General features: G+C 57.9%; 1 protein-coding gene across 4 annotated transcripts in view; it reads left to right on the top strand.

The window, feature by feature from the left end:
• Positions 1-27,291, top strand: part of ARHGAP8 (Rho GTPase activating protein 8) — a 66,090-nt gene that overhangs the window by 16,265 nt on the left and 22,534 nt on the right. For all 4 annotated transcript variants that reach the window (XM_041755198.1, XM_041755202.1, XM_041755199.1 and 1 more), the window contains exons 2-8: positions 1,507-1,626; positions 3,170-3,313; positions 11,412-11,499; positions 15,385-15,516; positions 20,133-20,219; positions 23,175-23,273; positions 24,446-24,556. In XM_041755198.1, coding sequence (XP_041611132.1) covers positions 1,590-1,626; positions 3,170-3,313; positions 11,412-11,499; positions 15,385-15,516; positions 20,133-20,219; positions 23,175-23,273; positions 24,446-24,556 — 698 coding nt within the window. In that variant the 5' untranslated portion in view covers positions 1,507-1,589. The remainder of the gene's footprint in view (positions 1-1,506; positions 1,627-3,169; positions 3,314-11,411; positions 11,500-15,384; positions 15,517-20,132; positions 20,220-23,174; positions 23,274-24,445; positions 24,557-27,291) is intronic.

The following is a 27,291-nucleotide window of genomic DNA, read 5'->3' as shown; positions in this document are numbered from 1 at the left end:
GCTGCGTGTGTGTGTGTGTCCAGGACTGGGACCCCGGGGCCTGGGGCGCTCACCTACAAGTATTCTTCATACTAAGTTGGATTCTAGTGTTTAAACAGCAGCTGTCATGGGCAAGCACGGACTCTGACTTCCTCTCCCCGCCGCCCAAAGTGATCAGTTGTGACCATGATGAGGGGCTCTCCATGAACCCCTTCCCCCAGGCAAGGGACATGCATCTCCAGACCCTGGGCCCTCCCTGACTCTCTCTGCTCCTGCACACCTCTGGCTGGCACCCTGGGTGAGCGCCTCTGCATCATCTCTTCCCAGGCTCTGCACCCAGGCAGGTGACTCCCTGACCCCTGGGTCAGTTTTCTCATCTGTAAAATGGAGAAGGAAAAACAGCTCTTAGCCCACAGGGAGTTTTGAAGAAGGTGAAGGGGAAGGAAGATTTTACATTTTTAATGTTCATAAAACATGCTTTACGTTGTCAGCTGTGCATTGTTTTAGTTTGGATCACTGCATCTTCTAAGAGCCCCATGGGCTTCTGCAAAAATGAGAAACGGCTAAATGTGGAAAAATAAATGGATTTATCACCCCTCATCCTAGCACTCTTAGAAAACATCATTTTAACAAGGTCGTATGTTTCCTTTTGCTATTAAAAATGGGTCCGGGGCACCTGGGGGACTCAGACGGTGGAGGGTCTGCCTTTGGCTCAGGTCATGATCCTGGGGTCCTGGGATTGAGCCCCATGTCAGGTTCCCCACTCGTGTTCTCTCGCTCTCTCAAATAAATAGACAAATAATTAAAAAAAAAAATAACGCACAACCATGAGCAGTTCTGATCGATCTTTGCTGGCCTCATTTCCCCCTCCCTAAATGGGTGCAGGAGGGTGCGTGCGTCTCTCTGAGCAGGAATGATGGTGGCCTTGAAGGCTTCGGCTCTGGTGGCGCTGTTCTCGCTCCAGGTATGCCCCACCCTTGTGGCCGCCCTGCCCTGCCCCGCTGGTACATGGGGCTGCTTGGTGAGGGGGAGCCCTGGCCATGGGCAACAGTCCCAAGGAAGAGGCCGTCACACGTGGGGTCGGCGCCACCTTCGGGGCTCCGGCTCCTTGGACCTCCCCCACGTGGAGGGGGTGCTGGGCAGTTGAACAGAAGTGGAAATATTGTCTCGATTTGGGGTCTTGGGGAATCAGAAGTGGGTGCATTTTTTTTCTTAAACGTTTTATTTTTCTATTTGAGAGTGGGGGGGGGCGCACAATCAGGGGGAATGGCAGAGGGAGAAGCAGACTCCCCGCTGAGCAGGGAGCCCGAAACAGGACTTGATCCTAGGACCCCAGGATCACGACCTGAGCCGAAGGCAGAGGCTCAACCTGCTGAGCCACCCAGGCACCCCGAGAAGTGGGTGCTTTTTTTTTATGTTAAGGAGAGAAAAGCAAGCCAGGCACCCAAAGGGCATTTCCTTCCATCCTTGAGCCCTAGTGTGTCCTTGTGTGCGACATGTCCCTAGTTCTGTGTGCTTCTCCCTCAGGGTGTCGGAAGGACCCTGTGCCCGGATCCCCGAGAGGTGGCCTTGGGACGGTGTGCCTGGGCCATCCTGCCCGGTGGCAGAGCATGTCCCGGCTGGACCTGGAGCAGCTGGCCGAAATAGGTAAACGTGTCCTCTCCTCCGGCCTTGTCCTGCGAGGAGGTCATTGGCGTGCGTTTGCTTTTAATATATAATATATGTATGTGACTCGGGAAGTCGGTCTCTGTAAAGAGTGCCCAGTGAGGTCATCCTCATCTGGGGTCGTACCAGTCCCCTGTCCCAGCAGGCCACACGGATTGCCTTTTTAATCTTTCCAGGGCACTTTTGCACAGGGGTTCAGATGAGCCCCTGTGGGCCATGAGAGCCACCCTCCTGGGTTGTTGGGGGGCTCAGGTGGGACGATAATCCTCATTCGCTGCTGAAGGCCACACGTGAAGGTACCAGATTCTGTATCCCCATCTCACGGACCAGCAAACTGAGGCTCAGGGTAACAGGGAACCATGTCAGAGCCAAGCCTCTGGAACCACCCCTGGCGTTTTGGTGAAGATCACGTGTGTATGTTTACATGGAAGGCTATTCCTTGGTTGTTTTTTTGTTTTTTTGTTTATAAATAAAATCAAACATTTATTTACGTGGAGGAATTCCAACCCTGGATCTTTCACATGTGAAGGATGACATATTCTATGTGTACACAAAACAAAGGGTGACAGGGCTGTAACAAGCAGTGTGGCCTTGGGCACTCATTCCCCGTCTCTGAGCCTCAGTTTCTATTTCTGTCCACATGGAGGACAGTATTCAGCCCTGAAGCCTCATTCTATCCCTCCATGGTTCTGCATCCTCAGCAGGTACATAGTGTGTACACAGCAGAGGTGGGTGCATAGTAGGTGCACAGGAGAGGTGGGTGCACACTGAGCAAATGCATAGTGGGTACACAGGAGAGGTGGGCACATAGTGCACAGGAAAGGCGGATACATAGCAAAGATGGGTGCTTAGTGGGTGCACAGGAGAGGTGGGCACATGGTGGGAGCAGAGAGAGGTGCATAGTGAAAGCACAGCAGAGATAGGCACATAGTGGGTGCACAGGAGAGGTGGGCACACACTGAGCAGATGTGTAGTGGGTTCACACTGAGCAAATGCACAGTGGGTGCACAGGAGAGGTGGGCACATAGTGGGTACACAGGAGAGGTGGGTACATAGCAGAGACAGGTCCTTACTAGGTGCACAGGAGAAGTGGATGCATGGTGGGAGCACTGGTGCATAGTGAGAGCACAGCAGAGATAGGCACATAGCGGGTACACAGGAGAGATGGGCATTTAGTGGGTGCACAGGAGAAGTGGGTGCATGGTGGGAGCATAGTGGAGATGGCCACATAGTGGGAGCACAGCAGAGATAGGCACATGGTGCACAGGAGAGATGGACACATAGTAGGTGCACAGGAGAAGTGGGTACATAGCAGAGACGAGTGCATACATGGTGCACAGGAGAGGTGGGTGCATGATGGGAGCATAGCGGAGACAAGCGCATAGTGGGGGGGCACTGCGCAGAGGGACAGTGGTTGCACAGCTGAGGTGTGTGACTCCTATAAAAAGACCTCAGGAGGCCCCCTCGTTGCCCTTCTTCCTCGGGAAGACAGCTGACTTCCTCTAATCCTCGCCATCTGCCATAGAGCTGCAAAGAGATGAAGAGGAGGCAGCTGCCCTGAGCATGGCGGGAAGGCCCTTGGTGGCACCCACGGCTGGCCAGGACCCAGCGCTGAGCATGGATCACCCCTTCTACGACGTGGCCAGGCACGGCATCCTGCAAGTGGCAGGTGGGTCGCAGCTGGTGGCCCCAGGCACACTGACAGTGCCGCGTCCCCGTGGCACGGGCGGGTTCTTCCCCACTGCTTTACTCCAGCTGGCTGTGGCCACAACGGGAACTGAAAGAACCTGCCAGGGTTTTGACATGCCCGTCGGAGTCAGAGCATCGCCGGGTGCTCCGGAAAGCCAGCAGGCGGCATTGGTCTTTAAGGAGCAGAGGCCAAAATTAAACGGATTGCTTTATTAACCAAGGACAGTGTTGTGCTGCTTCCCATCAAAGGGAACAAACATCTGCCCACACTTAGAAGATGAGCAGCCCCATGGCTAGCAATAGGTCTGGGGGAATTTATTGTGTCACTTTGATGAGGCCTGAGGGGTCAGGGCCGTATGGTGTGTTTCATGGGGGCAGCATTTTAGTTGTTTTCCCTGGGGGACAGAATCAGGAGATACAATATCCAGAGATACAGTAAGAGGAGGCTTATTGTAGGGATTGGCTCTCGCGTGACCGTGGAGGCTGAGAAGTCCCAGGATCTGCCGTCTGCAAGCTGGGGACCCAGGAGGGCCGGTGGGTGTAAGTCCTAGCCTGGGCTCTGGGGAACCAGGAGCACTGGTGCTCCCCAGTGCCCAAGGCCTGGAGAAAGTGGGTGTCCCAGCTCAAGCACAGAGCAAACTCGCCCTATGCCCTTTGGTTCCATCCAGGCTCCTAACAGATTGGGGTTGCCCTCCCGTGTTAGGGTGGGCGACCTTCTTTCCTCAGTTCAAAAACTGCTCTCCCCTGGAAGCACTCTTGCAGACACACCAAGAAATACTGTTTTACCAGCTGTTAGGGCCTCCCTTAGCCCAGTCGGGGTGACTCGTGGAGTTAGCCGTCATGGGCAGTGACCCTACCATCTCACCTCTTTGTCCCCTGCACTGAGCTCCATAAACAATAGTTCCTGTCCCAAAGGAGCTGGAGACTTGTCAAGGTGATGATCAAACAGAGGGATGGTTCTCAATAGTTGGAGGCTCTAGAGACACAAGTGCTAAGTATTTTGGTGCACACTAAGTGCAGAGGCCCAAGGAGAGGATGGGGATGGACAGGTGGCCAGCCATTCCAAGCCCCAGATGTTCATTTTGGAGAACTGTTAAGGTTTAGGGAACAGGGATGGTTGCTGGATCCCATGTGGGGGTACAGGTCAGGTGCTTCCTCACAAAAAGAAGGCAGGAAATATAGGTATTTTTCATAAGAGGAAAAAATACATTATTTATGTTAACATGCAATGGGTTATTTTTAAGGCTTTTTAGAATTTATTTAAGAGAGAGAGAGCGTGCACACATGCATGAGCAAGGGGAGGAGCAGAGGGAGAGGGACAAGTCGACTCTGTGCTGAGTGGAGCCCGATCCCACCACCCTGAGATCATGACCTAAGCCAAAATCAAGAGCCGGAGGCTCAACTGACTGAGCCACCCAGGCACCCCTGCATGGGTTATTTTTAAATGAATAAATATTTTTAAAAATTTAAATAAATATTTTAAAATTTTCTCGTTTAGATTTCTAGTATGGTCAATTTCAATAGAAATAACCTGCTTTTTAAAAAATTTTAAGACTCTTTGAGGGCTGGGGCACCTGGGTGGCTCAGTTGGTTGAGCCTCTGACTCTTTGGTTTCGGCTCAAGTTGTGATCTCTGGGTTGTGAAATCAAACACATTGGGCTCTGCGCTGAGCTCTGAGCTCGGAGTTGGCCTGGGATCCGCCCTCACCCTCCCCCTCTCCCGCTGCCCCTCCCTGAGCTCCCACCGTGCTCTGCCTCTCTCTAAAATAAATACACGTGCTGCTGTCTCTAAAATAAAAGAATGAAATCTTTTTTTTTTTTAATGAAATCTTTTTTTAAAATATATTTTTTATATTTTTAAAGATTTTATTTATTTATTCATGACAGAGAGAGAGAGAGAGAGAGAGAGAGAGAGAGAGGCAGAGGAAGAAGCAGGCTCCATGCAGGGAGCCCGATGTGGGACTCGATCCTGCATCTCCAGGATCACACCCTGGGTTGAAGGCGGCACTAAACCACAGAGCCACCCAGGCTGCCCTGAATGAAATCTTTAAAAAGCAAAACAGGAACAAACTCCTTGAGGGCCTCGGTAACTTTTAAGAATATCAATGGGTTGGTTCCAAGATCTAAGTCTGTGAAGTGGTGGCCTTGTGCATGAGCTGTCTGGGCGGATGTCCCTTGTGCGCTGGGGAGGAATGTGTATGTCCTGCCGTGTCGGGCGGAGAGTTTTACGTATTCAGTTCGGTTCAGTTGATGAATGGTGTCCACATCCTCTCCTTCTCAGTCACTTCTGTGTCTCCTTCCATCATTTGCCGACCGGGGTGTGTTCAAAGCGCCCTGATTGGCATTTGTTGGTTCCTGCCTTTGGTTCTATCTGCTTTTGTTCCATGTGTCTCGATGCTTGGCTTTTAGGGGGCTTGTCCCCTTAGGATTGTTACATCTTCTTGATGCGTTGACCCCTGCCTCAAGGGTCCTAGCAGCACGGGGTGAGGTTCCCAGGGGCGCAGAAGGAGAGTTGAATCAAGGGCGGGGGGCCCTAGGAAATGAGTTGGGGTCATTCCTTTAATGCAGGCCTCATCTCCGCCTGCTTGGGACCTGGGGGCTGGGACAGGGTTCCTTTCTGAAGCGAGGCTGTCGGCGTCCTCGAGGTTTTTGATGGGTCCTTTGGCATCACCGTTCAGGGTCTGTGGGCTGCCCTGGGTTGTGAGCAGGTTCTTCCAGACGTGCTCCAAGGTCATCTCGGTGGGACACCTGAGCCCAGACTCGAGCTACAAGTTTCCTTACAGGGGGGTGGGGAAGGATTACAGCTTGAGTCCCTGGATTCTGGAGATTTCTCTTGTGTTAGACCAGAATTCTCATTTAAACAGCAGCTTCTCTAGACGTTTAACTGTCTTTAGGGAAGATCTGATGGCCTCAGGCCGCCCTCTAAAGATGCCAGCCCAGCCAGAGGACCTCAGGAGTCCAGTGGAGGCGGCTGGAGCAAAGCTGGGCGGAACCAGCTCTGCACGTGGGTGACACGGACGTCATAGTCCAAGAACTAGAGCAACGGAAATCTAAACACTGCAGCCTGAGTGACGCGGCGGCCGAGGAGAGAGGAGTCATTAGATCACAGATTAGTCACAGATCAGCATCCTTGAAACCCCCGTTGGTTTTTCGATCGGATCACCCGCTGGCAAGAGCCCCTGGCATTGCCTCACGGAGGGTCAGCCCTCTGTTCCCTCCTCCCAGCCTCACCTGGGCATCTGGCTCCGTCCCCTCGTCCCCTCGTCCCCTCGTCCCTCACTCCGGTTCATGCTCCTCTGTGGCTGGCCTGCCCCGGGCGGGGACCGTTCACCACCTGGAACCCTTCCTGCTCCACCGGGAGGTGACGTGGGCCACGCTGTGCCTCCTGCCACAGTGATGAGCAGACATGGCTCCCCACCAAGGGGAGCCCCCCCATTTCCTCTCTGGGTGTCACCTCCCCCAGAACTGGACGGCCAGGTCTGCAGCCAGAAACCAGGATCTTGTACAAAGTAATAATGAAAGATCTGTCAATATTTAAGGGATGTGCACTTGGTCAAGCAGAAGATCTGTGAAATTGTGAATCCTTACGGTAGCGTTTTGTGAATACAGTTGACGTGAGCATTTTAAGAAACGGGTCACGTCTGGAGCTCAGCGTGGGGCCGGGGCCATGCAGCCAGAGCAGATGACGTGGTGGGGAGCGGAGTGCACGGGGACCAGAGAGGCCGGAGGTCTAATCCAGAGACACGGAGGTGGCAAGGGGCAGACCAGAGGACAGGCGGGTCTGGTCTGGTCCTCCCGGATGACAGGCCGCCGCCCCAGACCCGGATCAGTTTAGACCCGGCCCCAGCTTCCCTGCAGGTTGCAGACAAAAATGGGTCTTCAAGTTTCCTTTCATTTCTGCAAAAGAGATGAGCAGCCTTAAAACAAAAACCCAAAGGGACAAGCTCCCCAGTCCCTCCTGGTCAGGTCGCTGCCGCCTCTATTATGCATTTGAGTCGTGCTTCCCTTGGAGCGGATGACGGATCGTCTGGAGCGCGTTCCGGGCCATGGCTCCGGGAGCCGTTTCTTTATTCATAAACTGGGCTCTCCCGTCTCAGGGACGGTGAGCGATGTTGGGTTGTGCACAGCAAGGAGGGGGAGACGGGCCATGAATTAAACTGACGCCTCGCAGAATTTGCATTTTATTGATAGTTTTCATTTCGTTCCGCGTTATATCATCCGGAAGCCCGTTTTCAATACGCTGGCCGGTGTTACCCGAGAAGGACGGAGGGGCATTTACTTGTATTGACTGGTGGTGTTAATGCGCGTGCTGCGTAGACTGCTTAATAAGCGGGGGGCAGGACGCGCCTGGGATTTCTCAGGGTGGCCCAGGAGGCCTGTGCTCAGGCAGCCGCGGAGCTTGTGGGGCGCTCGGGGGCTGGGGGTGCCGCTCCGCTGCTCGCGTGGCCTCTCCGGGCCTCAGCTTCCTCTTCTGTAAATGAAACCGCCGCCTGGAGACACCTGCCGTCTGCCCTGGCCTAGGGTAACGGGTCACATTTATTGAGCACTTACTGTATGCCAGTGCTATGCCGTGACGTCGTCGGCGTTACTGACTAGGCCTTCCCACCCAGGTTTCTTTTTCTTTTTTTTTTTTAAGATGTTATTTATTTATTCTTGAGAGACCCAGAGAGAGAGGCAGAGACACAGGCAGAGGGAGAAGCAGGCTCCTTGCAGGAAGCCCGATGGGGTCTCGATCCCAGGACCCTGGGATCATGCCCTGAGCCAAAGGCAGGTGCTCAACGCTGAGCCACCCGGATGCCCCACTCCCAAGCCAGTTTTATGATCGTGCATGTACCGCGGAGCAGCAGAGAAGCTGGCTCGGGGCTGCCTGGCTGTGAGGGGACAGGGACTCTGTTCCCGGGGACATGGCCCAGACTGTGCTCTTCCTCTGTCCCTCTCTCCTGTTTTACTTTTTCACAGACCCGGTTGGCCCACCGCCACCCTCGCTGGGAGCCCCGTGGGTCTGTCCGGTCTGAGTAATGCTGTGATATTAGCTTGCGGGGTGTTTCAAAAATCTGTTGAGATGAAGAGAAGATCTTCATTAGGTGCTTCATTAGGTGCTGTTTTGGGTTTCAGGGGAGCACAAAGCCTTTAATAGTAGCTCAGCGTCGTGCGAGTTGATGGACCATGCAAACAGTAGGTGACCCGTAGTGTTGATGCAATGAAGGCATGAATGTGCCAGTGCTTTGTGCAGGCCCCTCCACGGCCCTGCCTCAGTGGCTTGCCCGAGCTGTGCTCTGCCCTTGTTTGAGGTGGTGGGTAGGAGGGGCTCACGGCCTGCTCTGTGCTCCTCTCGTGGCTGAACCGAGTCCAGACTCCCCAGGTGGGAATTCACCCTTTGGACCCTGACCGTCCTGGGCTCTGCACACCCTCCACCTTCTGGGCCGGGGTTGTGCGTCCCCTCACCTGGCCAGCACAGTGGGTCTCAGCAGCCGCAGGCCTGGGGTGCGTGGACAGGCCTGAGCCCCTCCCACCCGCCGTTGGTAAGCCAGCATACCGGGCCTGTGATCCAAGGAGGGCAGTGTGCTGGTGACTGACGGGGACCCGCCGTGTCCTGGCATCCTGGCCCATCAAGTCCCTCGGGTTTTCCAGGAGTCTGATGTCACACTTCTCACTGGGCATTTCCTGCTGCTCATCCTTGGTCCCTGGGTGGCCTTGCTGCGACCCCTGTGGCAGGGCACCTGGTCCCCACGCCTGTCCCTTTTCCTCTGTGACGCTCTGGTGCCTGGCACTGAGTTCTGCTCCTTAGTGTCCCTTGCGGTGGTGGGGTGTGGATGTTCTGCTTGCTGCCTCTTTCCAGCCACGACGTGCCTGACTGTGGCCCACCATGTGGCTCAGTGGATGGATCTGCTCACTCTTCCTGGGACCCAGCGGTCTGGGCAGCTGCTCCTCATGCCCACAGGCCTCCTGGCCCAGCGTCCACCCCAAGTCATCCTTCCTCTGTGCTGGGGACCTTCAGTCCTGGATGGGGCTCAGCCCGTGCCCACAGCTGCACCCAGTGCTCCCCTCTCGGCTCCTGTGTCCCCTGCGAATGGCCTGGCAGCCCAAGCCAGCATGGGGGTGGGGGGGCCCTCCCCAGTCCTGGAGGTCACAGTCTCCCACCTCCTCACTCCCTTACTAGGCAGCCTCTGCTTGGGACGTCCTGCTCCAGGCCACCCTCCACCAGCAGCCAAGGGCCCTTCAGAATGACCCATTGGATGGCGTCCCTGACTGTGACTGTGTGACCCAAGCCCAGCCAGGTGGAAGACGCTGCAGAAGTAGCCTGGCTGCCGGAGCCCCCGTGGCTTCTCAGGGGCTCGTGAGCTGGGTGGAGGCCCCGTCCCCACATCGCTGTCCTTGGCCCAGGACGGGGAGGCCAGGGAGGGCTGCGCCTGGTCTTTCTCCCCGGAACTGAGTGTACAGTGGGCCGTCCACGAACGCTGGCTGACCTGGTCTGCCGTGGGCCCACTTGTTTGGTCCATCCCAGACTTTCCGCGTGGCCTGCTTCCGGTTGATGATGCCACGTGGTGATGTTGACCTTCTGTCACGGGTGTTAACTTTCTCTTTCAGCCCTTGGGGGAGTTAATTCCTGTGTCTTCTTAGCCACACGGATGATTCCCCGCTGGAGGAGCAACGCTGTCCCTTTCCCTTGTGCCTCACGGGCGAGTGTGGACGCAGGTCCCCTGGCCCCTAAGGGGGTAGAAACTGTGGGAGGCACGGCCGTCGGGGGGGATTTGTGCCCGAAGCCCCCATGTGGTGAGGCCGATCGCCGTGGGGCTTCCATCGCAGTCCTTCCCATTGGGGGCTTTCTAAACACACAAGAGGCATGAGCTGAATCCCTAAGGAGCCTCGGCATTGAGGACGTCCTGTGTCTGGGAACCGGCACGGCTCGAGAATTCTGAATGTCGGAGTAGCTTCCGGGCTCCTGGGAAGAACCAGACGTGTCCTCAATAACAAGCAGCTGCCCCGGGTGTGCCACCAGGGCAGGGCCTGAGCCTGCACGTGCGTGTGCGTGTGCACGCCGTCCCGATGAGTTCGGTTCAGAGCTGGAAGGGGTGGGAGAGCCTCGCTCTCATCCTTGCTCACTTTATTTATTTATTTGTTTGTTTATTTATTTATTTATTTATTTATTTTTAAAGATTTTATTTATTCATTCATGAGAGACACAGAGAGAGAAAGAGGCAGAGACACAGGCAGAGGGAGAAGCAGGCTCCATGCAGGGAGCCCGACGCAGGACTCGATCCTGGGTCTCCAGGATCACGCCCTGGGCCCAAGGCGGTGTTAAACCGCTGAGCCACCCCAGCTGCCCATCCTTGCTCATTTTAAATAAACCTTGAAAACAGAGGTAAATGCTTCTTCACAGTGAAAGGGGGTCTAAAGTTGTATGATTTCTAGAAGGTCCCTGCTTTCTTCAGGTTCTAGGAGCAGTCTCAGTCCATTGGCAACGGTGGAGTATTGGACACGATTTGAGGATAGACACGGGCCGTGAGCCTGGGTACTGGGGAGCGCCGGCCCTTGGGGAGCATCCCCCCTGCCACTGTCCCACATGTGGTGAGCACCACAGCGTCTGGACAGGCAGGGTGTCAGCCAGGTCATGCGGGGGGCCAGCACCAAGTGTCGGGACTCCAGTATGCTGTGAGGTCACGTGCAGTGGTGACTGGGCCCAAGCCACCCCCTGCCTTCTCCAGGGCCGGGAGGCCTGGGGGCGCTCAGGGGGGCGACCTAGTACGGTGGGGAGGAGGCCGCAGGCGGCATGGCCAGGCACCAGCTTGGAAGCCAGATGCATCTAGGCTCCAGAGCTGGGTGCCCCCGGCCCACCATGTGGCTTTGCCCCGGTGACTTAATCCCACCAGGCCCCACTTGCCCGTTGGTCAAGGGGAGAGATGATGCCCAGCGTGCAGGCTGGTGGTGAGCACGAGCCTGGCCGACGTATGCAGAGTGTCGTGTCGCAGATGCTACCTGCCACCCGCCTGGGCCTCTTGGGTCAGGTGGGCTGCTGGGGGGCCACGAGAAGGCGGCCTTGGGCGCTGGTGGGGCTCATGCCCATGTCTGCTCCTGCAGGGGAGGACCGCTTTGGGAGACGAGTCATCACGTTCAGCTGCTGCCGGATGCCCCCCTCCCACGAGCTCAACCACAGGCGTCTGCTGCAGTAAGTCCGTCTGTGCCTGTGCTCCTCCACACGCCCCTGTGTGTGTGTGTGTGTGTACGCTCCCTGTGCACACACACGCACCCCCTGTGGGCATGCGTGCCCTGTAGGCTGCCTTCCCCGTGCACACGCCTCTCCCTCACTGTCAGCACAGAGGATGTTCAGGGTTAAAGGCTCATATATGTAGATGAGCTTGCGGGTCCCTGAGCAGGTGTCCTATCCTTTGCCAGGTCACCAAATCCACCTGCGGGACTCATGGCTTCTCCACGTACAGGCTTAAGCTCTGAGACTAGACCTCAGGCCCTCTCAGGCCTCCGTCCCTCTCGGGCCCCCACTCGCCCCCTGCATCTGCTCAGTCTCCTCTGCTCAGAAGGAAGGCCTTCCACTTACCTGTGTGTGGCCTTGGCCACTGTTGCCCCCCCTTTGTCTTGCCCCTTGTTGCTGGCGTCCACATGCTCTGTGTGATGGCCACGCTGCTTCAGGCAAGTCCTTCCTGGCAGGAGCCCCTGAACCTCATGACAGGTGCTGGGGGAGTCCGCGCGTGCTGACCACAGTGACTGCACAGACCCCTCTGGGTGGGCGGGAGACTTGGGGTCTGGAGAAGACCGAACTCTCTGAGGGCAGCTCCGCTTGGATGACAGCACTGCTCCCATTCCCGGTTCTGACCATTCCGACCCACTTCTCCACCCGGAGCCCCCCAGCTCTGATGAAGGCAGGAGTGGGTCCCAGAAGCCCTTGAGAGCCTTTGGGTTGATAGTTTTTTTTTTTGTTTTTTTTTTAAGATTTTATTTATTTATTCATGAGAGACACAGAGAGAGAGGCAGAGACACAGGCAGAGGGAGAAGCAGGCTCCCCTCGCAGGGAGCCCAATGTGGGACTCGATCCCGGGACCCCAGGATCACACCCTGAGCTGAAAGCAGATGCTCAACCACTGAGCTGCCCAGGGATCTCCCGATCTGTTCCATTGAAGGATCTTCTGACAGCAGCAGGAGATACAGCGGTGACAGCAGGAACCCTGATGGTAGCAGGGGCTCCGGGGTCTCCAGCCAGCGCTGCCGCCGCCACGCAGTGAAATCTGCTATGGAATTCATGAGGCGCTGGCCTCCCGGGCAGGCTACCCTGGACAGCGAACTGGGCCTCCTGGGAGGTACAGGCCTCCCCCCAGCACGCTCGCAGTGTACAGGGCACACACATGGGGACGCCGGATGAGGGAGACCTCTTAGCTGGGGCCCTCCAAGGTTAACCCGCTCCCTTGCCTGATTACTCCCTCCGCGGCCCCACATAACCCATGACCGACTGACCAGTGGCGGGGTCGGCCGGCCCTGAAGGTCCCCTGAGGGGCCAGGAGGTGATCAGGATTTGGTTTCCTGTAAAGACAGAAGTGCCCCCAAAAGACGGAAAGCAGGAGGCTGTAGGAGGCAGGGATTTAATTGACCCTCTAGTGGCTGTGGGCTTGCTCTTGGGCCAGGAGAATGTTTGGGAACCAGACGGAGGGGGTGGCTACACAACATTGTGAGTGTACTAAATGCCACCGAATTGTTTGTTTTTAAATGGTTAATGTTATATTACGGATTTCACCTCCATCCAAAAACACCTGCCTCTGACAACACCTGGTACATTGTGTTTTCTCGCGTGCCTGCCTCAGAAACCATGCCCCCCCAGAAGGAGGTGGTCAGCACAGCCTCTGTGACCAGTTGTGTATGTTGTTCACTGCACAAGGGCAGCATGATGACCGGTCCGCTGTCCAGCTGCGGCTCTTCTCACTCGACGCCGGAGGGTGTCAATCAAGAGGAAGGAGCACTTTTCTCTGGTTGACTCAGAGGTGCCCTGTGGGCTTCTTGGCCTTTCTGGGGAGAGCCCCACGGCGGAGTCTTTTCCGTGCTTCCATGGAAAACGCCGCCATCACACACACCATCCTCCCTGTCTCCCTGTCCAAGCGGTGGCTTTCTCGTGGCCAGATGTGTGCTCCTATTTTTGAAATGGGTGAAGAAATAAGTCCGTGCCTTTGAAGCTCAAGCAGTAATTTAGTTAATGACTTCCTGTGCCGAGCACACGCCGCAGATGTACCCCGGACGCAGGGAGAGCTCAGCATGTTGCAAGGAGGACCAGGGAGTGCGCTGGGCCAGCGGAAGGGGCCCCGCTTTGACTGGAAATGTGAGCTGACCAGGGACCTTCCCCAATCTCCACCCCCGCCGCCTGGCCCCAGAAGGGTCGAGAGATGCAGAAGCCACCGTGAGTTCCCGGCGGTGCGGGCGCCCCGTGCGATGGGAGGGAGGTCACAGGCTGGCTTCTGCGGCCAGGGTGACAGATGACGGTGCCCCTGTGGCTCAGTCCGCAGGGTGTTGGAGCAAGTGCGCCGGAGCGTGGGTGCCAGAGCTGCTTCCACTACGGATAAGCCCAGACCTCGGACACGGCAGGCCAGCTTTGTGTCAAGCTGGCGTGCTGGAGACGACGGGTGGGGGCGCGTGGCTCTCTGGGGGCAGGACAGCGTGGGCAGGGTCGTGGACTCTGGAGCCAGGCTGTTCCTTTCACGTCCTGGCCCTGCCTACCCCTTCCTGCTTCCTCGGCCGGCCTCAGTTGACTCCTCTGTAAAATGGGCCTATGGTGCCTGCTTCCAGGGTTCCTGAGGGGTTTAAGTGAGTAAATTCATGCAAAGCCTGCTCTTGAGAGTCTGTGCTTTGGGCAGAGGGCACTCTGATGGTGCTTTGGAGGCAGATGAGCAGAGGAGGAGCTGACCTCCTTTTGTGCAAGATAAAGATTCCACCGCAGCATCCTGGACGTGGGGGGTTCTGCGAGTTTCTCCCGGAGTGATTCTGCCGACACTCGTCCCCACGGGCCCCCGGCCCACGCTCATTGCACCCAGAGCTCCCGGCAGGCCGCCCTTGCAGGGCACGTGGTGAAAGCAGGTGTGCCCCCCACCACAAGCTCCCGGAAGCCGGGCTGAAGTAACGGCGAGATGTGCTTCTAGACGATGCCCCGGGCAGCCTGGTGCACCGCCTCCGTGTTGGCGGCCCCTGCCCACGATCGGGCTGGACTTCGGAGAGGGCCTTCGGCCTCTTGTCTCCTGCAGGTAGCTGGACAAGACCTTTCCAGGCGGGTCCCCCAGCTGCGGCCAGGAAGGACCAAGGGTGGGAGGCGCTCGTGGGACTTGTACAGCGCCGTGTGGTCACGTGGCAGGCAGAGCCGGGATTGTGCTTTATGGTGCTGAGAAAAAATGTCCTGAGCCAATCTGGATGGAAGGAATTGCAGAAGGGCCGAGGAGGCCATCCTGGGTGTGAATCCCAGTGCGTCCTCTGTTCCCTGTGGCTCTGTCGCTCATCACGCGTGTTGGAGGCACAAAACAACACATTTATCCATTTGTTCCCACAGCCAGACGTTGGCAGAGCTGTGCTCCTCCCGGGGGAGCTCTCCCTCCAGGAGAGGAGCCTGCCTTGCTTCCAGCTCCTGCAGCTGTGGACAGACCGTCACCCTCCGGGTCCGGGGGCACACCCCCTAACGTGATTTCCCCTTCTTATCTGTCTTGTCTGGACATATGTACGTTTAGCGCCTGCCTGGATAATCTTGGATAGACTCCTCCTTGCCGGGACCTTACCTTAGTCACACCTGCAAAGACCCCCTCCCGAATAAGGTCACATTCACGGGTTCCAGAGTCCAGAGATTTGCCGTGGATGTCTTTTCTGGACCATTTTTTGGCTGGTCACATCCCCTTGCTTGCTGTGTACCCAGCCTCCCCTGACAAATGGGGATGGGACGCCCTGCGGGTGGGTTCCCAGGTGCCCCAGTGTGTGCGTGCCCCCGCGTGACCTGGTGCTGGCACCCACTGGGCTTCTGTTACGGGGAAAGCGTGTTTGGTCTCAGTGACGGTGAGAGTGTGTGTTTTGTGACCAGGTATTTGAAGCACACACTGGACCAGTACGTGGAGAGCGACTACACCATCGTCTACTTCCACTACGGGCTCAACAGCCAGAACAAGCCATCCCTGAGCTGGCTGCAGAGCACCTACAAGGAGTTTGACAGGAGGTGTGTGCCCTGGGGCCCCTGGGGGTGGGCCTCGGGGCCGCACTGAGTGAGGGGGCACCTGGGGCAGGGGTTCGGAGAGGTCATGGCTGTGCCACAGGAGGCAGGGAGAGGTGGGGAGCTAGGCTGAAGGAGCTCAGGGTGGGTGGGGTCGCCCCCCTTCATGGCAGGGGCTCTATGCAGCTTTGTCATCTAAGGCAGGGGCAACCAGGCAATGTGTCGGCTCCATGGGCCATCAGGTTTCTGTTGGGTTCTACTCACGTACTACTTACTACGTAGCGCAAGAGCAGCCACAGATAACACACCAAGAGGTGGAACTGGGTTCTTTTTTTTTTTTAAAGCTTTTATTTATTTATTAATGAGAGACAGAGAGAGAGAGAGGCAGAGACACAGGCAGAGGGAGAAGCAGGCTCCACGCAGGGAGCCTGACGTGGGACCCGATCCTGGGTCTCTAGGATCAGGCCCTCGGCTGAAGGTGGCGCTAAACCGCTGAGCCACCCGGGCTGCCCCGGAACTGGGTTCTAATAAGACTCTATTTACAGACGCTGGAGTGTGAATTTCCTATCATTTTCACATATCATAAACTGGTGATCTTTTCATCTTTTTTGTCCCCAACCACGAGCTATGCAAAAGCCCTCCTCAGCTTGTGGGCGGTACAAAAGTAGGTGGCCCGCCTGATGTGGCCCGGGTGCCCCAGGTGCCCCAGGTTACTGACCCTGGTCTAAGAACTGTGACTGCACAGCCGTCTTCCAGTTGCCCTTCGTGCTTGCTCAGCACTTTACAGTTTGCCAGGGGCTTGCTGGTGGCTCTGTCGGAGAGACGGGCAACGTGCTTCCCAGAGCAGGACATGCCGGCCCCGGAGAGCAGGGGTCTCCCTCTGACGTCCCTCACCTGGTGCGTGGCAGGGCTGGGACCTCCCCTGAGTCCCTGTCTCCTGTCCCACCCGAGGCTCCGCATCACTTGGGCACAGCTTGGAGCTGGTGGATCTTTCCTTGAGCGACACCTTGCCTAACAATCGACCCTTTGGCCAATAGACTGCGTGACCAGGCCTTTGCGTGCCTATCCTGGCTTGCTCCGGGTTTTCCTTCTCCAGGGCCTTTCATGCCCATGATGGATGTCCTCCTATCAGACCTCCGAGTGGGGGGCATGGTGGCAGGGAGCGCCCGGTTTCCCAAGGCCTGCCTTCCTGGGCTTTGGGTCCTGCTGCCATTGTCCAGAGAGTCTTTGGAGGGATTTCTTGGCTTTCTGTCCTGTGTCTTAGGGGAAGGATTGTTGCTACACTTTGTGGCCATTTACCGGGCACTGCGGGTGCCAGGCCTTGCGGGGGAGCTGGAGGCAACCGGGCCCTGGCTCTGGAGCCTCCCCTGTGAAGCTTTCCTGGGTTGTCCCCAGAGAATCAACAGCCCCTTCCCTGCGACCTCACTGTCCCTGAGCAGACAGGGCATCCACAGAGCACTGTGTTGTGCACCCCGCACCCAGCTGCACATCCCCACCCCGACCCCTCTCTGTGTCTCTTGCATGAGGGGAAAGGTCTGCACATGGCAGGCTCTCAGGCAGTGTTGGATGGGAGGACACAGGACGATGGAGGAGTGGGGGGGGGCAGGGGTGAGTGCCAGAGTTCCCCCTGGGGCAGTCAGAGAGGCCAGGTGGAGGCGGCGGTCTTTGAGCAGCTCCTGGAGGGATGGGCAGGGTGTTGCTAGGTGCCCGACCCGAGAAAGAGTACGGAGGGCTGGGGCTCGGTAGTGGGAGGGCTGGGCTGGGGGGCTCACCTGGGGAGCCGTGGACAGAGGTAGTGGGGGGCAGGGGGTGTGCTAAAGACGCCCGGCTTGGTTTAGGAGGCAGTGGGAGGCTGTGGAAGGTGCTCAAGGAGACGCAAGTGACAGGTTCCACGGGGCCCTTCCCAGAAGCTCAGGCTGATGGGAGGAGGTGCATCTGCAGCCCTGGGTTGAGCTGATGCAGATAAATTGTCAAATGGAAGGAGGCAAACTTGTTCTGCGTGACTCTCCTGCTTCCCACAAAGGTGGACCAGGAGGTGGCGGTTAGGATTACAGACCTAGGCTCAGTGGAATCAAAAAGGACAGGCATTCTAGGCATCAAGACCAGCAGTGGGGTGTCGGCTGGAGTAATGAGCTCCCCATCGCCGGAGGTATGCGAGTGCAGCCCCAAATCCAGCTTGGTGAGATTTGTACTGCAGGGTTTTCTGTGCTCTTGCTGCACCCCGATGCGCTCCCTGCATTCTTTTCCCCTTGGCTGTTGACACCTCGTTCTCCATACTGTTCTCCCCCCAGGTTGCTCCTCTTAAGGGAGAACCAGGCCGCGCTCCTGTGTCGTGATCCCCCCCCCCAATTCTAGGAAGCCGCCTCCATGTAAGGATGGACTCGGTGGCAGCTGTGCTCGCTCGGGGACCCCGTCACCCACAAGTCCCTGTGGCTCCTCTTCTCTGCATTGAGGGCCTTTCTTTTTGTGATTCCGTAGTATTTCCTTGGGAGACGCTTTGAGACGGGAGCGTACACATCTTGCTCCTCACCGGCGTGTCGTGCTCTCGCCTTTGCATCCGTTGCTGTTTCTTGGCCCAACGAGAACCGTGGTGGCGGCCAGTGAGGGTTAGGGCTGTTGGCAGTTTGCCCTTCTGGCTCGTTCCTGTCAATGCGGACGTGCGACTTCCTGTCTTGCTCGACGGGTTATAATCCATGACGGTGTTTAATGTTCACATTCAAATTCGGCCAAGCGGGTGCCCTTCCGGCCTGGCTCTGGGGACCCTCAGATGCGTCCTGTCATGCTGCGCACCCCTTCCTCCCCAACTTCCTGGCATGAGGAAGCGCCCCAGCCTCCCAGCTGATGCTGTGCGCAGCCTGCCCTGGGGTCTGCTCTTTGCCTTCAGTGGAGGCTGCTGTCAGAGGGCCTGGAAGTAGCGTGCTTGTTGCTTTTGGGGGGATCAGCCCCCGGGCCCTGCCTGTGGCCAGTTGAGGTGCTGTTCACACTTCTCTCCTTCTGCCGGGAACTGTGCATTTGCCCCAAAGCCGTCAGCGGGTCCCATCCTGCACCCCCAGACCTCACCTTGGTTCTCTCTCTCTCTCTCTCTCTGCCTCTGTCTCCCTCCTCTCTGGCTGCGGGAACCCTGCTTGCATTTCCCGTGCTGACTTGCTTACCCCTCTGTCTCCCAGCACCTGGTCGGGTTATCCCTCGGGCCACCCCGCCACCGCACACCCCCCTTCCCGTCCCACCGCGTCCCCGTGAGAAAGCCCTGCTCACACACTTGGCGGCCGCTGCACGCCTCTCCCGGCTTCTCCCCCACCCCCGGGTCCGGCCAGGCGGCACCCTGGTCTGCGTGTAATGACCAGCTCTCGGGGGTCGGGGAGACTGGCTTGTGACCTATGTAGATCTGCCACCGTGGCCAGCCTCAGGCTACCAGCTGCCACTGGACACGGGGTCGGGTGGATGCTTGGTGTGCACTTCTGTTACTGAGCTACAGCAGGCCAGTCATCTCAAGGTATTCACGGCAAGTAGTAAGTGTAGTAAGATAATTAGGAAGTGCTGAGTCTTAAATATTTATTTATTTATGTATTTGTTTGTTTGTTTATTTATTTATTTAAAAAGATTTTATTTCTTTATTCATGAGAGACACAGAGACCGAGGCAGAGACACAGGCAGAGGGAGAAGCAGGTCCCTGCGGGGAGCCCGATGCGGGACTCGATCCCAGGACCCCAGGATCATGCCCTGGGCTGAAGGCAGATGCTCAACCCCTGAGCCCCCCAGGCATCCCTAAATACTTATTAAATATGTATTACCTTAATATGACTTCCATATGTGTTTTTATTACTTAGCAGTGGCTGTTTCACAACTGCTTCCCCAAATTCCTGAAATTTCTGACAATCGTCAGCTCTTGCAAGTGGGTAAGAGCTGGCTGACGTCTCCCCTGGGTGACGGCACGATGGCTTGTTTGGATGCCCCTCCTCCCCTCGGGCAATGCCAGCCAGGCCACAGTCACCCTGCCTGCCCTTGCTGTCTCCACCCCAGGTGGTGCCAACCTCCTGGGCTCAGCTTCATGGCTTTGGGCTAGATTATTCTGCAGAGGAGAGGAAGCAAGCAAGCTAAGTAGCACCTCGTGTTTAAGTGGTTGCCCCCTACCCCGCAGCCTGCTGCGTACTCAGTGAGCCCCCCCACTGACCTCCTGGTGTGGGTGTGAGCTCCTGTAAGTGGGGGCTCTGCACTTGCAAACTGTAAAGTGCTGCATGCATGCCAGGCAGTGGTAGATGAGCGGTCCTGATTTCCCGCTTCTTTTTATTTTTTTTATTTATTTATTTATTTTTATTTATTCATGAGAGACGAGAGAGAGAGAGAGAGAGAGAGAGAGAGAGAGGTAGAGGGAGAAGCAGGCTCCATGCCGGGAGCTCGATGTAGGACTCGATCCCAGGACTCCAGGATCACGCCCTGAGCCGAAGGCAGGCGCTAAACCACTGAGCCACCGTGATTTCCCACTTCTGTTTTTGGTTCAGTGTCCTTAAGTCGGCTCTGTTGACAGAGCGAAGGCTCTGAGGCTCACGGTTAGGGCTTCACAGTTTCTCAGCTTAGGGTGTGGGGCGTGTTGCTCTGAAGTCATCTCACCCGTCCCTCCTTAGGTACAAAAAGAACTTGAAGGCGCTGTACATCGTGCACCCCACCAACTTCATCAAAGTTCTGTGGACCATCTTCAAACCGCTCATCAGGTACGTGGTGTTCTCGGTGAGGACGTCACTGGGGCGGGAGGCTCCACCCCGCGGGTTCGGGGGGATGGCCTTTGTAGCATTTTGTGAAGGGCTCGTCTCCGGGCACCCATGTGTCTGGGGGACCCCACCCACCCCGTGGCTATGGCGGGTCATGGTCACGAAAGGGAAGGTCAGTGAGCTTCACCCCTAGTGTGTTAAATCCCACCCTGGCCTGAGCACCTGCTTTATGTACCTGTGTTGGGTGTCCCCACGACCACCTCAGGTTTAGTGGTTCCCTGCAAGGACTCACGACGCTCAGAGAGCATGGCCCATGTGGCCCTGCCGGTGGGGCCAGATGCGGCTCCCAGGTCTGCAGGCTCCACTTGGAGATCTGGAATAGCTTCCATTGAATGCAGGGAGAGACTTCCGTGGCCAGACATCCTTTCGTTTTCGGAGGATTCCCTGCCAGTTCTCCCACCTGCTGCCTGGGCTGCAGCCATAGCCCCACACCTGTTGGGAAGGGGGGATTTTGTCCATCTGCCTCGATGCCTAACTGGTACCAACACTCTGGCACCGTCCTTGACACGGTGAAGAAGCCAGTGCTGGTTGCCTGGCTGCCCGGGAAGGCAGGTCTGCTGTTCCTCTGCTCATTGGTGCTTTCCTTTGCCTTAGAAAAGCTCCAAGAGTTCTAGAAACCTCTCTAAATTCTTGGGGGAAAAGATTCATGTGCTCCCACCATGTAGTGAGGCAGCCCAGGTGCCTTGGTGGTTCCGGAGCTTGGCCTTATCTTTTTTTTTTAAATATTTTATTTACTTATTCATGAGCGACACAGAGAGAAGGAGGCAGAGACACAGGCAGAGGGAGAAGCAGGTTCCCCGCTGGGAGCCCAATGTGGGACTCGATCCCAGGACCCCGGGATCACAACCTGAGCCAAAGGCAGATGCTCAACCACTGAGCCACCCAGGCGTCCCTTGGCCTTGTCTTTGTCCTGCCACTGATCATCCATGACTCCCGGCAGGAGATGCGGCCTCTCTCTGCCGTGGTTTCTCCTTGCAGCCGACCACGCTGCTTCAGTCGCTCTGTTGTTGCAACAGCTTGTTGACTTGGTACGTGCAGAGGGTTTAGAACAGGGCCTGCCTGGCGCTGGCGGATGCTCGGTGTTTGCTGCTAGCGTTGTTGTTACAAGTTTTTTATTATCCTTCTGTGATGACTTTAGTCACAATTTCCTATACACCTTATGTGCACAGCGCCCCCCGAAAACGATCCTGTGACGTCAGCCGTCGTCTCCTTGTTCCGAAGGAGAGGAAGTTGGCGCTCAGAGAGGTTAAGTAGCTTGCCTGAGGTCACACTGTGACTAGCAGCTCAGCTGGGATTCCAGCTCAAGCCTGTGTGGTTCTGCATGTTCTCCTGCCTCAGGCGTGGCCATAAGCAGGTGCCAGGAGAGAACCTTGGGAATCAGAGGTGGAGACCGTGGAGTCAGGACTGCGCTCTGTGGCCTGTCAGCTGTGTGGCCTCAGGCGGCTGCGTGACCTCTCCGAGCCCCGGAGTCCTCACTTGGAAGTGAAGAGGTTGAGCGCAGAGGCTGTGCAATGCCCCAGAACAGTGGTGTCCCCAGGCCCAGCCCCTTCCCTCCTCACCCAGACCCTCTCTGCAGGTGGGGCCTGGAGATGCTCTGCCCCGAGGCCTTTCTGGGGTCTGAGGGGCAGGAAGCAGGGCTCTGCATGCATCTGCCCTCCAGAGGCTGGTGACCAGCTGGAGGGGGTCAGGCAGGAGAAACAGCGAGAGTTGGGGGCCGCTCCCCAGGGGCAGGGGGCTGGCTCCAGAGGCCTCCCTGCAGCTCCAAGCTGACATCTCTGCCCCCCTCCTCCTCCCGCTCCGCAGTTCATAGGGAAGGACAGGCCCCTCCAGGCAGGTGGCTGGGGTGCTGGGGTGCATGCACTGGGTCTGATTCCCGCTCACCCACTAGGGGGAGCCAGTGCACTGGCTCGGCCTCCCGCAGGCTCGGCTTCCAGGTGGGCTTGTGGACTTCGGTGACACAGGGGAAGAGGGTCTGGGGGTCTGCCCACCGCCAGCGTGGACAATAGGGTCGTGCCCTTGAAAACGTGTTCAGAGGGCACACCTCACATTGCGTGTTGTAAGCACATATACAAAGCGAGGGGACGCCGGGAACATCCTGGACGATGGCTTGTGGCCTTGGCATCACGGGTACGCAGGTGTCCACACTCACCACATCGGGCATGTGAAATGTGTCCGGCTCTCTGGACGCTTGCGACGAGGAGCAAGGCCGGCGGTGATCATTTACCAGCAGCAGGTGCCAGGCCGGGCCCTTGACTGTCACCCGCTGGACCCCATTCGGGTCTCTGCCTGCAGCCCGGGGCACCAGCCGCTCAGTACGAGCACGCGTGGCGTGTACCAGGTGTCAGAAGCGCCCGGAGGGAGCACCCGATTCCGAGGGGGAGATGCTGAGGCCGGAGAGGCCGGGGAGTGGATTCAGCCCGGGCACCTCTCCACGCTGCTCGCTCCAGGCTGGCCTCCCGAGTGACACCGTCCTGGCGGGAAAGCAGACGGCACCTTGGGTGCTCCCTGCCCCTGGCAGGGACCCGGGCAGAGGGAGGGGTGCCCAAGCGGGGGAGGCACCCCGGAGCCGGAGCCCCCCCCCCCCCCCCGCCGCCCTCCCCTCCCTCGCCCACCTCCCCTGTCTGCAGATTCCTGGCAGATTCAAACTGGAGCAGATCTTTATTTTTATGCAGATGAGACTCTCAAGAGTGTTGGGTGCCTGAGATCTTATGAAAGCAAAAGATCTGCAGACGCTGCTTCTGTTATGTTCTGGTTTTGGCTGGTGTCAGCACTTACGGTGATGGAGACGGAGAGCTGCCTGCCTTGCTCCCCCCGCAAACCCCCTGGCCAGCACCCCGCCCCCGGCCGGGCCTGTCTGTCTAATCCTTGTAACTCTCTGGCTTCTGCCTTTTTTTTTAGTCATAAGTTTGGGAAAAAAGTCATCTATTTCAACTCCTTGAGCGAGCTCCGCGAACACCTCAAATATGACCAGCTGATTGTCCCCCCGGAGGTTCTGCGGTGAGTCCAACCCTGGGCACCCCCCAAGGTTCGGGAGGTGTGGGGGGCCCCCCAGGAGTTCCACGGGCCTCTGACCGTCCCGTTCCTGTGGAAGGCTGCGCCTCCAAGTGTGCGCCCAGCAGATCCGGCCCCAGAACGTGCGGCGTCAGCAGGGATGCCAACTGCTGACTCTGAGCCGGGCCCGCGGCGGGCTGCACGGCCAAGGGGCTCTCCCCTCCCTCCATGGCGCTGATTTAGAAATATAAGCACCACGGTAACAGCGGCTGGCTGCCTCGGTGCTTACCGCATTTGCTCCCAAGCAGAGCATCAGGGGAGTTCCTGGGGTGCGTGGATGACCCCATGCACGGAGCGCAGTGTTCCCAGGCGTCCTGCAGGTGCTCTGGAAGCCTGCTCCCCGCACCATGGCCTCTGCCCAAAGCCCATTCGTGTGTCTGCTACTTCAGCCTACGTGGCAGTGGGGATCCGCACTCCACGGTCTCTCCAGTGGGGTCTGGGGGGCAGAGGGCGGCGTGTGATCAGCTGGCTGCACCACCACGCAAGGGCAGGTTTCGGGCCCCCTGCCCTTTGCATCTCCCTCGCGGGGGGCTCCTTGGGGGGAGCAGGGCCCTGGCCAAGCTGCAGAGAGGTCGGCAGCCCCTCAGGAACTGGGGAGGTGTTGAGTTCCTCTGGGCACCAAGTCACACGCCAGAAACTGGGCACGTAAAGCAGTGTAGGGAGTGACCCTGCCCTCGGGACGCTCTCAGGTAGTGGGGGCCGCAAGTCTGTGATGACAGCTAGGGAGGGCGCTAGTGGCGAGGAGATACCAGGGGAGGCTTCCAGGAGGAGATGAGTCCTGAAGTGAGTTTCCAGGGGTGGTTGCCAGGTCAAGAGGCTGCGGGAGGGTGCACCTAGCAGACGGAAGCCTTCATGCAGACACGTAGGTGAAATGTTGGCCGGGGGCTCGCAGGAGAGACTGGGGTTGGCTTGCTCTCTTGGCCGTCTACGGGAACACCCGTGATAGCGGGGACTGTGTGCGTGTGTGTGCGTGCACATACACACGTGTGAGATGGCGCTGTGACACATGGGCCCAGAGGACGCAGTGCAGGGTCCTGCAGCCGTTCTCGGCGTGCGGCCCCTGTGGCCCGAGGCTCCTCCCCTGCAAGGTGAGAGCCGTGCTCCTGCTGTGTCCACAGGTACGATGAGAAGCTCCGGAGCCTGCACAAGGGCAGGTCCTCCCCTCCCGCCAAGACACCGCCGCCGCGGCCCCCCCTGCCCACCCAGCAGTTTGGCGTCAGTCTGCAGTAGTAAGTGAGCCGGGCCATGGTCTGCTTGTCTCCTCTGTGGGACCGCGGGACACACGCGTCCCAGGACCTTTGTCCCTAGGAGTCCCATTTACCCCAGCGGGGAACCTGAAACGTGTGCTTTGCCTTGACATGGGAGTGCCTGCTTCTGTGTGTGTCTGTGCGCCTGTGTGTGGGGGACTGGTGGCCCGGGCTTCTCCCCACCGCCACCCCCCTCCATGTGCAGGGGACCTGGCAGCCAGGCTTCTCCCCACCGCCCCCGCTCCATGGGCAGGGTACCTGGCAGCCGGGGGGGACAGGGGGCCTGGGCTTCTCCCCCCCAACCCCGTGCAGGGAACCTGGTGCCCGGGCTTCTTCCCACTGTACCCCCCACCCCCGCTGCCATGTGCAGGGGACTGGGCAGCAGGTGGGGGTACAGGGGTCCTGGGCTTCTCTTCTCAGCTCTCATCACTGCTGCTCAATGCCGATGGTCACGGCTGCAGTGGCTCCTGACCCCAGGCGCGGCAGGACACGTGCCACCACCCTGGAAGGGAGGCACCACCCAGTGCTTTGCTTTGGCCCATGGGGCGGGGGTGGGCATGGGCAGGTCAGGTCAGGAGGGAGCTTTGGGAGCCAGTTGGCAATCTGCCCCGGGGGACGGGTGGAGATGCCAGCCTGACCCGCCGAGTGACCAGCGTTCCTCCCACTGATGCCCATGCCAGACACGGAGCTCGAGTGAGAAATGAAGTTCTGTTGGGTCCAGCTGCTGGGTTGGGACCGTTAGGGTCACAGCTTGTCCTGACCTTCCTGGCTGATCTCACCCCTTATTAAGCCACGTGACCTCGAACTCACTCCCCATCTCAGCTTGTTCACTTATTTCTGCAATGAATGAGTTGGATGATGTGAATTTTAACGTTTCCTTGTCAAGGATTTCTGGGCCAACTTGATATCTTTTGAGACTTGTTCAGTGGCACCCCCTCCAGGAAGGCTTCCCTGATACTCTGGGCTGAATCCCGGGGCCTCGTGCATCCCCTGCCGTCCCAGCAGGCTCCACAGGGAGCCTTTCCAGGTGTTACCCCCCACCTCGCAGTGAGCTGGTCCATCCTTGCATCCTCCGCTACTGGCCGTAGGCCGGGCCCTGGGTGGGGCACCTGGGATGACAGAAGACAAAGGAAGTGTTTGATCCTCGTGGGGCAGTTGGGTCTGGTCTGGTCTACACAGTGTGTAGAAAAACCAGGGTCTGGAGGGTGATGGTGGGTCCTGGGTGGCAGTTTGCTCCTCCCATGAAAGTGAGTCACTTCCCGTTGGAAGCCTGCATGCAGTTTGTTTCCCTAAACCAAAATCTGACGACTTGGAGCCCCAGGGTGGGACTTGATGGGATTTGGAAGGTTGTGAATTGAAACTCTCTGGCCAGTGTCCTGCTGGAGGATCGGGGGATGCCTGCCTGCCCCCCTCGTCCTTGTCACTCACATCTCCTGAGGCATCTGGGCAGGGGGACTCTTCATCGTCCTCCCGTAGGGGCTGTGGGGCTCCAGGGGAGACAGACGCCGAGGACCTCCTCTTTCTTCCTGGCCTAGAAGGAAGGAGGGCAGCACGTGATGAGATGAATCCTGGCCCCAGGGAGGTCAGTGTCCTGCTCCCTGCGACACCTTACGTGGTGAAGGAGACTGCAGGTGTGACTAGGACGGGGAGAGAGTGATCCTGGATTATCCGGTAGGCCCAGTGTCATCACCAGGGTCAGGGTCAGGAGGGAGACATGAGGACCCAAGCAAACAGCAGAGGTTGGAGTGACACGGGGCCACGAGCCAGGGAACGCAGGTGGCCCCTAGGAGCTGGAAAGGAGTGGATTCTCCCCTAGAGCTTCGGTAAGAAACAGCCTCGTGGACCCAGCTTAGCCTTCTGACACCTCCGTGGGTGTAGGGTCCCGTGTAGGATCGCAAGCTCCTGGCTTTTCAAACTAGAGTCTGTAGTAGTTAGTTAGGGGGTGTAGGAAGCGAAGACTGGACAGGGAGGAGTGTGTGGGAGACGGGGTGTGTGGAAACCTTGTGCCCAGGACACCTGGTGGGGGCTGGCTGGGCGGGGAGCGCGGTGGTGGGGGGTGGCGGGCGGGTGGAGCTGAGAGTGGAGCTGGCATTTAGGAGGTAAGGAGATGGGCCTAGTGACCTTGTGTCTCAGTGGCTAAAGCTGGGCCCCGTTTTTCCAGAACATTCTGTGATGATAGACGTGATCTGCACTGCCCCTTGTGGCTGGCAAGCTCTTGAAATGTGGCTAGTGCAGCGCAGGCTCTGAATTTCTGACTTCGTTTAATTTTAACGGGTGTGAGCTTAAATGGCCCCCCCCCCCCGCTACCCCGGCAGACAGTGTGGTTCTGGGCCCTGGGGCCTCACCCCTGCCTCCCCACCCAGACGTGTACACAAGTGGTGTCCCCTCGAAGAGCCACTTTGGAGGCACCTTGTGAACGCAGCATCCGTACGAGTATGATGTTCCCAAGTATAACTGGAACAGAAATTTACCAAATTTTCCTTCTTTACACACACTGTAAAAATGGGGTGGTGTGACCCACTCCTGCCTGTGGGTGTGACCCCAGCATCCTGAGGCTCACCTGGGGGGGTGAGGGGGGCGCTGGTGAGATCTCAGCTCTCAGAGGAGGGGCCCAGGTGGGCCCAAGTTGTCAGCTCTGTGCTTCTGGGCCTGGCCTGTGTGTCAGCGCTGGTGCTGCCCTTGGTGTGTGCTGGGAACAGGTCATCGGGGGCCATGTT

This window comes from Vulpes lagopus, chromosome 5 (genome assembly GCF_018345385.1).
Source record: "Vulpes lagopus strain Blue_001 chromosome 5, ASM1834538v1, whole genome shotgun sequence".
Taxonomy (NCBI): domain Eukaryota; kingdom Metazoa; phylum Chordata; class Mammalia; order Carnivora; family Canidae; genus Vulpes; species Vulpes lagopus.
The sequence above is the reverse complement of the archived record's forward strand: the minus strand, read 5'-3'. Positions and strand labels throughout refer to the sequence as shown.